This window comes from Solanum pennellii, chromosome 11 (genome assembly GCF_001406875.1).
Source record: "Solanum pennellii chromosome 11, SPENNV200".
Classification (NCBI taxonomy): Eukaryota; Viridiplantae; Streptophyta; class Magnoliopsida; order Solanales; family Solanaceae; genus Solanum; species Solanum pennellii.
The window spans coordinates 13314295-13331600 of NC_028647.1; the positions used below are offsets into that span (position 1 = coordinate 13314295).

A 17306-nucleotide genomic window follows, 5' to 3' on the forward strand; every position below is an offset into this window, starting at 1 on the left:
ATTCCCTTAACGGCGTCTACAGACAGCGGGCGGCGATTTGGACGATGCTCACGATCTGGACGCTCGCGGCTGGATCTGAGGCTCCTCGACGCGGCGGCCAACGGAACGGCGCGACGGACAGCACACGGACGACGGCTGTTCGCACCCTGCGCGGTTCTCCTAGCCGGCTGCTGCTTGAGGTTACCCACACGGTAACGGCGGCTACTCCTCCCTGCACACAGTTCTTCACACAAGAACCCTAGGTGACAATTTCTCACAGTTTGTGTTACAATGTTGTTGAAACCTCGCTCTGATACCAATTGTTGGGAATTAAACACACAACACACACAAATAATCTAGAGAAAAGAGAAACGGAACACAAACGGGACACACAAGAATTTAACGTGGTTCGGTTTCCCTACTCCACGACTGTAACAGGAGGATTTTTATTTCACTTGTGCTGCTGTGGAATTACAAATACAAGGATCATATTTATAGGAAAGCCAAATGGTTAACCTAGGGTTTCAGTAATGGGTCGGGCCGGCTCACAAGCCTCCACAAAGCCCAACAAGTATTAAATAAAGTAAATATTGCATATTAATAAGTCATAATAAAAATAATTATAATTTAAAAGTACTAAATCATGCTAAAATAAATTAAATAAGTATTAATTTCATGATTAAATATTAAAGAAAAATTAAAATTAGGTTTATATTTTAAATTCCTAAGTCAATGTAAAACTAAAAAACAAATATTCAACGTTATTGTCATTCTTAGTGTTAGAATTAGAAAAAAATTAACATTAGTGTTGATTTAATCCTGAATTGAGCTTTATTGGAGTTACATATATCAATGGAACTTGATGAAACTTGACTATTCAGAATATCTAATGAAACTTGACTATTCAGAATTCTAAATCTCAAAAAACTTGAAAAATATATTAAAAGATAAAATTATGAAAAAGTATAAGTGATATTTAGAAATTATATCAAAGTAAACATTTTTATGTATAAAATAAATTTTTAAAAATTATATATAATGTCAAATTGATTTAGTTTCAGGTTAACTTCTTCTAGTTAAAAACAAATCAATCCAAGTATAGTTGAAATGTTTTTAAATATCAAATCAAGTTAAATCAAACTTGTGTTTAGATTTTTTTTTTTATTTAACTCGATTTACTGATTGATTCAATTTTTAATTTAATTTTATAACTAAATTGATAAAGTAACCATAGTCAGAAATACACATCAATAATTGTAATAAATATTACAATACAAAAACGTTTTTTCTAAAATAAGAAATATTTTTCTTTGTTTTATTGAAATTAATTGATGGGTGTCATCAGAAGGAAAGTGGATGAGAGTAATAAAAGAAAGAGAAGCTTCTTCCGTAATTTTATTTTATAAATTATTAATAAGTTAAAAAAAATGAATTAGTTAATATTTTGAAATATGATATGATGATTACACAACAACATGAGTAGTAAATGCATCCCAATAAACAAAATCCTACAACTGACACCTTACCTTGTCACTAGATGATTAGACACTCAGAAGATCATGATCATATTACTAATTATGTAAACCAGTTACTACACTCTATTCTAATGGTAATCCCTAACTTCTAGTAAAAATGTATAATCGTAAGAACGTTGTCGTAATTATAACGTATTTATAATAGTAGAGTCATAATCTTAATCCTAATTAAACTCTACTTTGATTTGGTCAGCATTAGTTTCTTTTAGTGGGTCACAAATCCAAATTAATCAGAGTTATGAGCTTCAAATATAAGATGAATAGCTAAAAAAAAGAATTATCTTGTTGTGATCATGACTACAAAGTAAATACACTAAGATAAGTAGAGAGAGACAAATATATTATTAAACTTTGAGTTAGTATATTATTAAACTTTGAGCTGATATACAAATGAACTTAATAACTTCTATTCATTGACAGAAAAATTGCTCGAAAAAAAATAAGTTCATGATGCATAATGTACGATCACTATATCAAAAATGATCTTTAGCGGCAATTAATTAATAGAAAGAGTTTAATTGTCACTAAATATGTACTTTTAGCGATAATTAGCACTCTTTATATTTGTTCCTAAAGCCTTTAGTGACATTGGATCCAATGACAATAACTAATGTCGATAAAGACTGTACACTCTTTATTAATGTGTATATTTATTGCCACTAAAAAGTGTTTTTGTTGTAGTGAATACATCATCCCAAACACATCGTAGCACCTAAAGATGTATGCTTGATTAAGCTGCTTGCAAATTGTTTGCAACTGTTTGTTTGGTTAAGCTTCTTGAGGGAATCTCCAATCCTACACTCTATTTAATCTCCAAATATAGAGTTTTCTATTTTTTAGATAATAAACTCCAATCCAATTCTCTAATTGACACGACTCAGACCGTTGTGATTGGTATCCACAATAACCGTCTGGTGGGAGAACCACCACTAGAACTCAACTAAGCAACTAAACAAAAACTAAGACAATTAAGTTACAGAAGCAAGTTAATTAACTAAACAAATACGGAATTTAAATACCTAGAATCTGAAAGCCAATGTATAAAAACATCTAACAAGATCCATATGTCTAAACCAGAAGAGGTACATCCCTAAACTAATGAACTATTCCACTAACTAGAAAAAATGTCTAAGTCCGAATATAGTGGCATAGACAAAAGAGACTCTTTCTCATACCAGTCCAGAAGAATTGGTTCACCCTTGAATTTGAGCAACTATGACTGATCTTCTAAGCGAGATCTGTCAATAGTCACGTGAAGATGCCCTGTACTCAACAAAAATAAGAGTAAGTGCAGTATCAGTACACAACCACAGCGTACACGTAGGATTACGCGGCTATTCCACTAGTGTATCATAAACAAGTCAAACAACAATATAATCACACGCATATATATCAACATTTATAATATTATCAACATAAAGAATTAACAACGCATTTAACATTTATCTTCACATCATTGGTCCTTTCACGGAACCCAAAACCCAAACAATTAGCTTGTCGGAACATGGAAATTTGATCTCATATGTATGCCAAAATGTTACAATCCGATCCAATATTATGTCAGAGCTAGCATGACAATCCGATCCAAGGTTATGCCGGAATGTGGTAACCGATCCCTATTAGTTAAGCCAAAACATGGCAACCGATCCCAAATGCACAACGCAATCACTATCACAAGTATATCAGCAAGATCATACAGTTACATCATGATTTCATGGCAACATCATTTACCCATCTCATTTACAACAAGTGTGATCAACATTGCAACATTCATACATATACAAGTATAACAATGAAACAAGAACATGCATACATCCCACAAACATAGAATCACTATCTCGAAACAAGCTTGAAACCCTAAGAAACTTGATCATTCCCTTTCCGAATTTGTACCATGTGTTCTTAGTCTACAAATAATAACAATAACACGGGCATTAATAAATCATCGTTACTCATATGAAACTATAACAATTCATGAACCCTAGATCAAACCAATGATCCCAACTAATCAATTTAGGGTTGTTTCCATCATGGAATTCATAACAAAACTCTTCCTCATCACTATTAACTCATTATATTACGTTCAATGGATCGAAAAACGGATTCGGGGAATGAAAAATTTACCTTTAGCCTCAAGAATGTGAAAAACGAGAAGAAATCGCATGAGGTCGTTCTTTAGCTCTAAAAGTCGAAAGTGCATAATAAGGTCATTTAGGGGTTTATTGACGACTTTAACTCGCGTCTTGCCCAACACAGGGGCGGCGCCAAAGCGGTAAAATCCCCCGCTAGGGCGGGATTATCGAACCAGTGAGCTATCTCAAGAATTTCCCAAACCTCATTTCACAACACACCTCTAACCCACGACATTTAAAAAATACTACAAAAAAAAGTAATTTGCAGAGGTTTATTTGTGGGAGTTCTAAAAAAACTCCAGTAAAAATATCATTTTGTAGCGTTTATTTTAACCTCTGCGATATAATTTATTATGTGACGATTTTATTCTTGAGGCTTTAATAGCCTCCGCAAATTGCACCAATTTGTGAGATTTTGTGTATGCCGCAATTTATTATAATTTGTAGCGGTTTTATTGTGGAGGTTTGTGATAACCTCTACAAATTAGATCAAATGTGAAGTTTTGCAAATGTCACAATTCATTACAATTTGTTACACTTGTAAAAAAATGGAAATAAATCAAAAAACATGAAATATAGAAAACACTTAAGGTACTAAAGTAAAAGGTAAAATTTATATGATGACAATTATATGAGCATAAGCACTAGGCTGGTAAAGTTTAATATATTTCCATGAGATGAATATTTCAAAGAAGTGGATGTTGGATGTGTAGTCATACAAGATTAGGTAAGATTAAAAAATAACAACTTTCACCATAAGGTACTAGTAGCACGTTTTGATTTTAAAATACGAAATCATTTGAGATGATTTAGGTATCCTTTATTTTTAATAAGATTAAGATGTCAAAATCTGAATATAATTAAGTTGTGCATCAAATTTTTTTTTGACTTTAAATACAGATTTTAAATATTAGAATGTTCTACTAAGACCCAATTACTATATAGTAAATGTTATTTTTACATATGAATGTATAAATTTGTCTTTATCTAAAAATTAATGAATATAAATTTATTAGAATGTGAAATTCATCTAATACTATATTAACAAAATATTATTATGTTTATAAGAATATATGATATTGTTGTGATGAAAAAAATACGAAAATTAACAAAATATTATTATGTTTATAAGAATATATGATGTTGTTGTGATGAAAGAAAATATGAAATAAAAATAATAAACTCAAATCACTATAATCATATTACTGTATTACATTTTTTACATTTATTTGATGTGAAATCACTTGTTAAAGTTTTAAACTTTAATTTATCAAACATAATTACTAATTGTGTCAATTTGTCATGAGTTAAGATTTATATTGTTTTGTAACTTGAATATTTTAAATGTAGTCTATGTTATAAATGACAGAACTCAAATTTCTTGATGACGAGAGGAGTTGGTTGGATGGTAAGCACCCCTCACTTCCAACCTAAAGGTTGCGAGTTCGAGTCACCAAGGGAGCAAAAGGGGTTACGATATTGAGACTATATTTTGTGGGTTATATTTACCCTTGTAGAGTGTAGTTATTAAAGTTCTACAATCATATTTAAGGGGTTATCTTAGGGAGGGTAAAAATAAATAATAAAAAAATGGTAAAAAATGTTTCAAAAGAATTAAATAAGATATTGAGACTATATTTTGTGGGTTATATTTACCCTTGTAGAGTCTAGTTATTAAAGTTCTATAATCATATTTAAGGGGTTACGAATTACCACAAATTAATTTTGAAAACCACCACAAATTGGACGTAATGGAGGTTCTATTACTGTCACAAATATGTTTGTGGCATAGGTAATTGTGACAATTTCTAAAACCGCCTCAATTAATTTTGTGTGAGTCAAAAAATCCCATGAATCGATAAAAAAAACTTCACAAAATGACCCTTTTTGTAGTGAAATACCCTTTACCCTAAGTTTGATCCCCGGAGATCTATTCACTCAAATTTTATTTCGTAAAGTCCTAGGGGTTCGTTAACGAGTTATATAACTACTCAAGTAATCAAAATCATAAATGGTTCACTCGATTGGTACCAGATTTCTCTACACTTTAGTGACTCCGATTTTTTCCGAATCTGAACAAGGTTGAGAAAATCCAAATGCTACTAAAAGTTTTTTCGGTCCCAATTTTTGCCCTTTGGCATTTCTATAACGACGGAAACAGATTGTTACATTATTTTACTTTCTAAAAAGAATCTTTTTCTCTCCTTAATATTATACAATATTATTTATATTTCATTCTTACTTTCTTATTTCATAATATAAATCATTTGATTCTTTTTTTCAATAATTACTATACATAATTCTCATGTGATACATTTTATTTTTAAATTTTTTTATAATAAATTATATTTTATTCTAATTTTTGAAATATCATAAATTACAAGAAAATATTGTACAATATATGAATTAATGGATAAATTCAAATAAAAGTGAAATACAATCACATAAGCATTACATAAACACTCAATTTTTGATATCATTACCAGGCTCCCATGATTGCTTTATTAATGCATTACGGAGTTCAAAATCAATATTTTTGTCCTTACTTTTTTGTGTCTAGCTAAAAATTGTTCAAGCCGGAGATTTACATTTATCACCATTTTTATCGTTGGAGTTGGAGCCTCTATGACATCTTGAATTGGTGCATTAAAATCACGTTCATCCGCAATTATCACGTTGTGCAGTATAATACATGTAGTCATTATATCATGTAGCACTTTCTTTCTCCAACAACACGACGGTCCTGCAATATAATTGCAAACTCCAAATACACGTTCAACATCTTTTCGACATAATTCCTTTTTTAATCTCGAATTAACTATTATGTTGTGTATTATATTTTATCTCGTATAAATTTATTGTGTGATGTCTTGTATTGTTATCTGGATTTAAATTAAAATTTTCATTTTACCATTTTAATTTTGTATATTCTTTATAATGAAAATTAGAAAAAATTAAATAATACTATTAGTTTCAAATTAAAGTGGTATATATTGAATAATACATATTTTAAAAATATTGTACAACACTTAAAAAAGATTATGAATATTAGATATTTAATTAATGAAATTATATATAAAATAATATGTTAATTAGAAAGTAATAGATATAATAATAAAATATTAAAATAGTGAAATAGAGATTGTAAATAGTAGTTCTCCAAATTTAAAAAACTACAATTCAATTCTCTAAATTTGAATAATACAGAGTGATTTGGAGGTTTGAATAATACAGAGTGATTTGGAGGTAGATTGGAGTGTCCATTCTCTATTTTAGTTTACAAATATAGAAAATTGAGTGTTAAATAGAGATGGTCTGAAGTTGTCTGCTCGACGTGTTTGTATGTATTTGAACTACTTGCCAACTGCATGTTCAAAAAGCTCTACTTGTAAGTTTCATGCTATACGTGAAAATATGTATTTAAATGTATATCCATGCGTATTTATAACTCGATCTCGTTAACTTAACTTTTATTTTAAAGTAATAATAATAATTTCTTTTTAATAATTTATTTAATTTTGTAATTAAATGGAATATAAAAACAAGATATGAGTCACCTAGAAATTGGGTGCCATAAACGGACTACCTTTCCTTTTCTAAACAAACAAATTTACAAAAACCAACATTTTTTTTTTAATCTGAAGAAAATCTTGTCAAGATGAAAAAAGGGAAAATATCCAGAAATAATCTTAATCCATTCTTTAAATCAAATTTTACTCTTCTCTGCTGTAAATTAGGTAAACTCAAAATTTTCCATCTCTGTTTATGTAGTGATCATTTGTTGTATTTCTCTTAATGTTGAAATTGCCTTTTTCTTGATATAAAGATTAATATTTGATATTTCATGTAATGTTGAGATTGCATATTTCTCAAATTAAAACTTTGACATTTGACACTTTTGGTAATTAATTTTAAATCTGATTCTTATCAATTTCATATTGTAAATGTTGGCATGGGATGAATTTATAATGGGAACATGGTCGATTCTTATAACCGACCATAACTTGTTTGAGACTGTGGCATAGTTATTGTTATTGTATTTGATGGACAACAAATGCAATTATGATGTGATGATAGATGAAGTTTGAATTGTTATTTGTAAACTAAATAAGAAGAGTTAATCTTTTTAAATTGATACACTTGAGTCGAGGGTCTTTTGGAAACAACCTTTCTACCTCCACGAGATAGTGATAACGTCTGCATATACTCTACCCTCTTCAAACCCACTACGTGGGATTTCACTGGGTATGTTGTTGTTGTGATGTTTTTCAATCATTTCATTTATAAGCCAACTGCTAAATGATTCTTCTGTTATCACAGAGATCGTGTAGTTACTTTTCTGTTTAGATGGCTGAAAGTTATATGTCTCAACTTGATGTTGCTTCACTGAAAGAAACACTATGTGCTCAACAACAGCTTCTGCAGAAGCTTTACAATGAGTTGGATGAGGAAAGAGAAGCTTCTTCCAGTGCTGCTAGTGAAGCGCTATCTATGATTGTGCGTCTCCAAGGAGAAAAAGCTGCTGTAAAAATGGAAGCCGAGCAGTATAAGAGATTAGCTGAGGAGAAAATGTGTCACGCCGAGGAATCATTAGACATTTTTGAGGATCTTTTCAATCAAAAGGAGATGGAGATAGCTGCATTGGAGTATCAGGTGCAAGCTTATAGGTATAAGCTGTTGAGCACGGGGTGTGCAGATCCCGGGGTCGGTGACTTTAAATATCCTGATAATTTGTTGCAAAGAAATGAGACTTTAGCAGGAGAAATGAATCTCCAAGCCCTTGGAAGGCGTAATTCCGCCCCTCATTTTCCACTTAAATTTCCAAAGAAGGGTGCTATGGAAATAGATGATTCAAGTTTAGAAAGAGATTCAAATTCGAAAACAGTGGAGGAATACACAGGGCAAGAGATGAATGAGCAGCAGTCGGATACAGAGAAGAAGACTGATATTTCTAGGACTGAAAGTATCAATTCGTGTTGGCAGCAAATCAGGAAATTGGATGATCGAGTGAAAGAGATTACAGGAGTTAGTTATGCGAACTTTAGGAGTGAAACGAGGTCTCCTTCACCACTTTCTCAAAGAAGCATTAAGATAAGCAAATCGGAAAATGAAATGTACCAGCCTAAGCTCCATGTGAGCAAATCAGAAACTGGCACGCCTTCTGATTCCGGTTGTTCTCCAAATGTTCTTGATGTCTTCGAAGTGCCTCGAGCAGAAAAGGATACTGTTGATATTGGATTGCCTCCTAAACACGATCGCAAGATGGTTTTGCGTAATGATGAAAGGCTCGAGAGACCAGAGTCTGTCCAACAAGAGGCTGTAAAATCATCGGTCAAAGATGAAGCTGAATTGCTAAAGAAGTACTTTATATCTGCACAGCGAGAGAAGAAGTTACGGAGAGCAAGTGAAGCTGCTTCTATTTCCTGCCATTTGGCAATATCTCGGCCTACAACCAGCATTTCTGGCACTAATGAGCTTCATTTGCACAATCGAACATCTGAGATAGGTGAAGTTGGAAGAGAAGCGACAAGACAAGAAATGGCTCGAGAAGAACTGAAGTTGTTACATGAAATAAAGGAGCAACTAAATTCGATGCACTCTGAAATCCAAAGATTGAAAACCGACAAACTCCCTCCAAGTGACGAATCATCCTTACTTCCTCTATCTGAGGTACATTTCATTTAAGTTCCGTCCTTTCTTCTGTCTATAGTTACTTGCTTTCAGCCGCATTACATGTGAAAATGTTGATAACACGTTTACCATTTTCAACAGGCAATGATACACTTTTCGCTCTAATCGATCTATTAAAAGTTTGAGTGCCACCAGTCATAAGGAAAAGTCTCAGCTCTTATGTAATCAAGATGCTGTCATCTGTTGATGTTAGTGACGTTTGAATAGTGTTACAGTAGTTTTAGATTTATTTGTGTGGTTTCTGAGAGATTGATTCCTTTGTAAATTGACAACGTAGAGAGTACAGTAATGTATAGATGCACCTCTGCAACTTGGTTGCATCAAGAGAGGATTGTTTTCACATTTTGTTATCCTGTTTTCAGTTTTAACATTTTGACATCAGGTACTTCTTTTGTATATTTGAAATTCTAATATAGCTGTGCCGACCCCAACTACTGTAGAATTAAGGTGTACTGGTTGTTGTTTTAGTAATTGAGATATACTGATTGATATGTCAGTCGAAAAGTTGTTCCGAAATTTACTGTCGTTACTAGTCTGTCTTACAACTTTTTAAGTTTCACATTTGTAGCCTTTACATGTCAAGCTGTTACCATCCTCCCTCAAAACCCGGGGCCTTGCTTCTCGAGGTCTCTTTAAGAATGGTCATCGTTGTTTATGAAGTTTTGGCTTTGTCTACGATCTACTTACTCGGTTATTGTTTCTCCATGTTTCTTCCGCTATGGCTCTATTACATAATGTATCAGTGTTCATCGACAATCTCTGTCAATAGCCGGTTAGTCTTTTCCACGAATTCCCCTATCGCTCTATCTTGGTGATTTTTCTGATTGATAAGTTGGTGAGGTTCGTCAGTTTGTTCTCCATCTGCAATTTTTGTTATTATTTTGTTGGCATAATACATAAATATGCCTTAACTTGGCATCAGCTCATATTTATGTTCTCCAACTTTGGGCGTGCACAAGTATTCTGATTAGATTAGATTCCTCCTTTTCTGCATTGCTTGAGTGAAGTAGACTGTATTGGATTTTGGTTATTTTGTAAATGGATTATTATTTATTCTCCAATGTTTATGATATAGCATTAGGATATATAATAGATACTCCCTTCGTTTAAAAAAGAATGATTTCCTTTCCTTTTTGGTCTGTTCCAAAAAGAATGGTCTCTTTCTTTTTTTGGTAACATTTTAATTTCAACTTTCCACATGACATGTTTAAGGCCACAAGATCAAAGAGCAATTTTGTATATTTGACCTAACTTTAATTTAGAACTACAAGATTCAAAAGTTTTCTTTATATTCTTAAACTCTGTGTCAAGTCAAACCAGGTCATTCTTTGTGAAACGGAGGGAGTATGTTGCATGGTTACAAGGACAAACTCTATGGAATTGAGGGAGAATTTAGAGAAACCGTGCAAACCCTGGTCCTAACCAGCAAAAAGAAGTGCGCGAAGGGGGCAATCAAAAAACATGAAGGGGCCTCTTTTGTTTCTACTCAGATGGAGAGTCAAAATTGATGCTTTGCTATCAGATCACCTCCATTTTGTGGTTGAGGTACCATGAAAATCATGTGTTAAAATTGCTTTCTTTTAAAATTTTGAAATTTACTTTTGTCTCCCTTGGTTTTATCGACCAATTGAAAAAAAAAAACTAGAGAAACTTGGCCAAGTATGTTATTGGGCATTCCAATTGCTCTTGATTCATTGTTGGCTCTAGAAGAACGGTTTATTCTCGACATATTTACATATTCTAACTTTAAGATAGGAAGAATGCTCTAAATGCATGTAAGTTTGAATACAACAATTGCGTATTTATTAATCTTTTAAAGAATTAAGAAGTGGACTCTTCTTTTGGCTAAATGATTTCTATGAACTATCATGAAGGAAGTGAAGAAGGAGCTTATGGATGAGAATTTTGTAAGAAGACTTGAAAAGTCACTATTGCTTTATACACTTATATTTTTCAATTTACCTTATGTGGTGGGTGCATTGTTTGAGTGCAAGTTCAGCGATATAACACATGAGGCTAACGTAGAAGTGAGGTTTGATACACAAGTCATTCATAAGAAAGGAAGTTGCAAGTATCTTGGTTCTGATATCCAAGGAAATGGAAAGATTGGCGAGGATGTCACTCATCACATTGGTGCAGGGTAAATGAAATGAAGGCTTGCATTTGGAGTCTTGTGTTACAAGAAAGAACCACCAAAAGTTAAAGACAACTTTCACTGAGTGGTGGTTAGACCAACCCTGTATGGGGCAGAGTGCTGGCCAATCAAAATCTCTCACGTTCAAAAGATGAAAGCTGCGGAAATGAGAACATTGTGATGGATGTGTGGGATACAAGGAGAGATAGGGTTACAAATGAGGATATCCAAGACAAGGTGAGAATGGCTTCGATGTACACAAGACGTGTGAAGTGAGGCTGAGATTCTCTGGGTATGTGGAGAGGATATGAAAAGATGCCCCCGTATTGAGGTGTGAGAGGTTGGCTATGGATAATTTCAAGAGAGGTGGAGGTAGGCGAAAGAAGTACCGGAAGAGATGAGTAGACAGCACAGGACGAAGTTTCAACTTAACGAGGACATGACCTTATGTAAGAGGTTGTGGAGGACACATATAAGGATAGGAGGTTAGTAGGTAGTAGTGAATTGTCTTGCTATCCGCTCATGCTAGTAATTGTAGTATTGCTCGTACTTCTCTGTCCGTTTTCTGTTACTATCTGATGTGCCTTGTATTGCGGTTATTTTATTATTTGATTGTGGTTACTGTTCAGTATGTTGTGTGATACTTTCACTTCCATTTACTCTCTTTACTGTACTGCTCTAGATTGTTTCTTCTTCTAATGGGAACAACTTCTCTTCTACCTCAGTAAGGTCTAGGCACACTCTACCCTCCCCAGACCCTACTTTGTAGGAATATAGTGGATTTGTCGTTGTTGTTGGTTGGTGCATTTCTTTAGAGGAGACTTCAAGTTCAAAGATGTGTACAAGAGCTACATGTCTTTTAATTTGTAGCACCAAATTGGGAATGATCCTTCAAGGCAGTCTTCTTGCCCCTCCACTCGACTGACTGTACGATATGCAGTGCAGAAAAGGGGAATGTGGCATTCAATCAGCAGGTTCCAGGTAAAGTTCTAAATTGGAAGATTTCAATGGCAACATAAACGTGATATTTAATTTATGTTGTTTTTGTCTACACACTGCATTCTGCGGGAGGATATGTATGAGATGACCGCGATGGGAGAAAACATCTTTGTTTGTGCAATTAAATACTAAAAGAAAGTAGGAACAGTACTAACAGAGTTTCGATTAAGACGAGTTACTCAATTTAAGCCAGACCATAGATGGATAATCCAGTTAAACAAACACCCTTATAAATCTCATCTCCTTTGTGTTGCTTAAGGCATACAATCCACCTTAACTATCCTCTTAACACTACTTGTATAGTTCGATGGCAAATGCTCGTATTGCTAGGTTTGTTACAGAGGTAGCACCACCTCAGTTTGTAAATGTCATGAGACACCGCGCTTCTAAGATGCTAGATACCATCAATGAGGAGGAAAGAGAAGCTAGCAAAAGCGAGTTAATTTTTCTCAAGAGTTCTTCACCTTCATCTTCATCTTCATCTTCAAATGCGAACAATTCTAAATATTTTCTCAAACAAGTTGAGAGGTCTTTTCCTGTATATGGCAGCTAAAGTCTCTACTTAAGTTTGCTGAGAAGAATACACAATTTATCTCTTTCTGTTGCTACTTTTTGTAAATATACTACCAAATTAGTTATAGATATGAATTTGTTTGTTTTTCTATCTGCCTCTTTTGTCCATAAATATTTTATTCTACAAAATAAGCATTAAGGAAAAGTAACAAGTGTGAGTTTTAACTTATAAGCTTGGATGGTCACTCAATTTTGGGTACTTGGTGTCCATAGTCACTCGAATTTATTTTGTCTTTCAAATATCATTCGACTTTTGTCTCATTATTTGTTATGACTTATGACTCATAACTTTTCTTGAACAACTGCCTCCAACCTATGATTATTTGTTTCTTTTTTTTTCAAAAAACTTTTATCCTAGAAATCAGTTAGACCTATCATATTTTAAATGTGACCTAGACAATTTGCCTTGATAATTTATTCATCGAAACATCAATTCGAACAGGAGAATTTGCAGCTGGATATAAGATTTGATAATTCTTGAAAAATAATTAAATGCATCTGGTAATTAATTTGTAATATTTTATGAATAAATTATATTTTTAATCTTTTGCTTATACATTGATTTGTTTGAGGATATGAATGAGATAAAAATAACAATCTTACAGAAGTCATATTGTGAGTTGTTAATAAGCATGCATGTGACCATCTTGTAAACGTGTCTATCAAGATTAGGTGCCATGTGTAAGATAGCAAAGCAAACCTCGAAAGACCATCAGTAAGAAGACAATACTAAAAGACACAAAGATTTAACGTGGTTCGCTCGATTGACCTATATCCACAAAGGAGATGAATAATTCACTATATAAATATGACAGTACAAAATATACACAGAAATAACTTCAACCAATTCATTCGGAATACAAGGAGGTTCACATAGGTGATAACACATCACTTGTATCCCACAAATTATCTCCCCTAATCAAAACTCTCAAAGTTCCTAGGACTACATAGTTAAATATTGATTAAGTTAGAAGGAACAAGTCTATACTTATAGAGTCCTAAACTTTTTCCTACAAGAAAAAGACTAGCCAAATATGGAGACTTTATGTTTTCCTTTTAGGAAAATAAAAGCCTATTTATGATAAGAAACTCAGGGCAAATAAAAACAAATCTCCCCCTTGGCCTAAATTTCTGACAGAATAAATTTGATCTACCTTCTTCACATAATCTTCAATAGTTTACATCTCTTCTCCAAAATCTCCTTTATTAATTCTATATTTCGACACAGAGAACTTCTCTGAAAAAAATTTCTCCAATGAAAATCCTTATTACAGTCAAATAAGTTGCGATTAGAACTACACCGCCAAGATAAAAATCCGTTTTAACCTAGTTCAATCATCGATTATCAAACCAATGAACCTGACTCTAATACCATCTGTTAGAGCCCAAAATAACCATGTTTCATGCAGAAGCTAACAAAACAAACCTTGAAAGACTATGTATAAGAAGACAAACGAGAAATATACCATAAGACACAAAGATTTAACGTGGTTCGGCCAATCAACCTTCATCTACAAGAGGGAGATAGCAATTCACTATATAAATATGAGAGTACAAAATATAAAGAGAAATAACCTCGACCAATTTCTCTTGAAGTGTAAGGAGGTTCATACAAGTCATAACGCATTCTTGTATCCCACAAATCCCCCCCCCCCCCCCAAAAAAAAACTCAAAGCCTCTAGAACTACATTGTAAATGTTGATTAAGTTAGAAGGAACGAGTCTCTATTTATAAAGTCCTAATTTTTTTTCTAAAAAAAAAAAAAGAACTAGCCAAATATGGAGACTTTATGTTTTCCTTTTAGAAAAAGGAAAGTCTATTTGTGGTTAAAAAAAATCTTAGGGTAAATACCCAACAACATGAAAGGTAAATTGACTCATATATGTCACCATGTATACATTAATTCCAATATTAATTGATGATGATTTAATAAAAATAACTTTTCTTGAGAACAAATAACACAAGAGAATTTCTTTTATTGAATTTCTTGTTGATTTTTCAAAGTATGCCCATTTAAATTTTCGATAATTTTGTTCATCATATTAATATCAAAAAATGGCTTACTCGTTCATGTTAAATGATAAAATCAGTAGAATCAGTAAATATTTTATTTTCAACGTCATTTGACTCAGTGGTATCACAAAAAGAATTTTCACGGCCCTTCCTTATCACTAAGATGTCAATCAGTCACCAGGATCGGGAGAGTCCAACATCAGTTGGTTATGACCGGCTTCGAAATTAACAGGAGAACTACTTTCAAATAAATCTGCAAATTTTGAAGAGCCAATCGAAAGCGACTTACTCCAGTGCCCTCACCTGATCCTGAGCCAGAGGCCCCCGAAGAAGCCATCATGTTTGATGATGAATTGAAAAAATCATAGATCGCCAGGATCAGCACTCCGGAACAACCCAATCTTCGGAGAAAAAAGGAAAGAGTCTACCACCCAAGTTAGCTTAATTAGTAGAGTAGAAATCATTACATGTCAATTGTTCATAGTCCGCCATGGAAGAGGACGTAACTTTGATTGCTCAAGTTTCTCACTCATGGTTGAATACGAAAAGGAATTTCTTTTGTTTAGCAATTAGGAGTTCACGAGTTATTATACATATATATTTATTAAATTTTCTACTACAAATACAAAATCTACGAAAAAGCTATTGAAGTTTGTCCGAACCCACGAAGGCACAAAACTCCACCCAACTCTGCCCCTGGTTGTACCATTATCAAAACGGCATATATATGTGTGATTCTGTGAATCACTAAATGGGGATAAAAACTATATTGGAACATTTCGATGCCAACAAAAACCGCATATGTAAGTTATGTTGTATGTTTTTTTCTATACTGCATTTTCAGGTCCCATATAAGGAGGGATATATATCTCTTCAATAAAAATAAATAGTAAATTAAAGTGGTGGCACTAACAGCTAAAAATGATTAAAACCTCAGATTAAGACAACTTATTCGATTTTAGCCAGACCATACAAGGATAATTTAATCCATAATCCTACAAATATTGAAAATTTATAAAGAATTTTGTAGTTCTGGTAATCAAAGGAAATTTATTGTTGTGACTTGTGGTAATCAAAGGAAATTAATGGGCTAATAAAAGAGGTTAATGGTAATGGTAATAACAAAACAACCTGTTTCAATGTCAATAAACTTAATCCAAGAGTAATGACAATTTTTAACACAAAGACGTTACTCAGATTTCCGAAATACTTTTTTTTTTTAAATGGAGATTATTTCTGGGAATATTATACTATTTTTTCAACTATCTCTCACATATCTCAAAATAAAATCTCGTCGACCCTAATTACTTGTCAATTTTTGAATTGACGCACCTATTAAGAAGACAATAATTGACATAATGAGCTTATCATTTTACTCCTATTAATTATAAAATGGATGAATTGATTTTTAAAAAAAATACTTTTTTTTCAAAACAAGGTATGATAGGAAAAAGAAATTATCCTTTCTTGATTTATGAAGGTAAACAATAATTAGAAACGATTAAAAAGGAAAAAAATAGACAAGTAATTAAGAACAGATAAATAAGGAATAAGATGAAATAAAAATTTTGTTGGGTTTCATATATGAGTGCACTGCACCAAATTTGGCCTCTCGTATACACTATGAATCAGATCAATTAAACAAGTTTAATACAAAAAAAATGGTGAAGTTCAAAACTTTAATCAATCAAAAATTCTTTTAGAAGACAAATGTTTCATTTTATCACAATATTATACTCGCCAACTTTTTTGTCGTTGTCGTGATTTTGTGCTAGTACTCTAAAAATTTGTCATAATTTTGTAGGAACAACACTGCTCTAACACTGTATTTTGCAAAGAAATACATCACTTATCAAGCATATCACTCCACACTCATAGATCCACAAATGGTTTGGTTGGGTCAAAAGTGAGCGGGTTAAAAATGGATAAATATAAAATGAGTAATCATTCAATTCGTTCATATTTGATATGAATCTTCATTTAGTTTTATTTTATTATAAAAGTAAAAATAATCTTTAAAAAGAAAATCGGGGTTGTTGGGGGAGGGAAATTCAGGGTAGAGTGAAAAAATAAATATTTAAAATTTAAAATATTTTTAAAAACAAACTTAATTTTTTTTTGGTGTGGGTGGAGGTGGGGGATGATGGTAGGAATGAAAAAAATAAATTTTGAAGTTGAAAATATTTTTTAAAAATAAACTTAAATTATTTTTTTTTGGGTGGGGGTGAGGGGGCTGGTATGGGGGTGGGT

The 17306-nt window shown here is 32.6% G+C and overlaps 1 protein-coding gene across 1 annotated transcript; it reads left to right on the forward strand.

Annotated features, from left to right (window-relative positions):
* Positions 1 to 7296: 7296 nt before the first annotated feature.
* On the forward strand, positions 7297 to 9768 carry LOC107004325 (probable myosin-binding protein 6). The gene is made up of 3 exons (XM_015202546.2): positions 7297 to 7383; positions 7967 to 9316; positions 9419 to 9768. Exons 2-3 carry the CDS (start codon positions 7994 to 7996, stop codon positions 9440 to 9442), a joined length of 1347 nt encoding a protein of 448 aa, XP_015058032.1. The 5' UTR covers positions 7297 to 7383; positions 7967 to 7993; the 3' UTR covers positions 9443 to 9768.
* The last annotated feature ends 7538 nt before the right edge of the window (positions 9769 to 17306 follow it).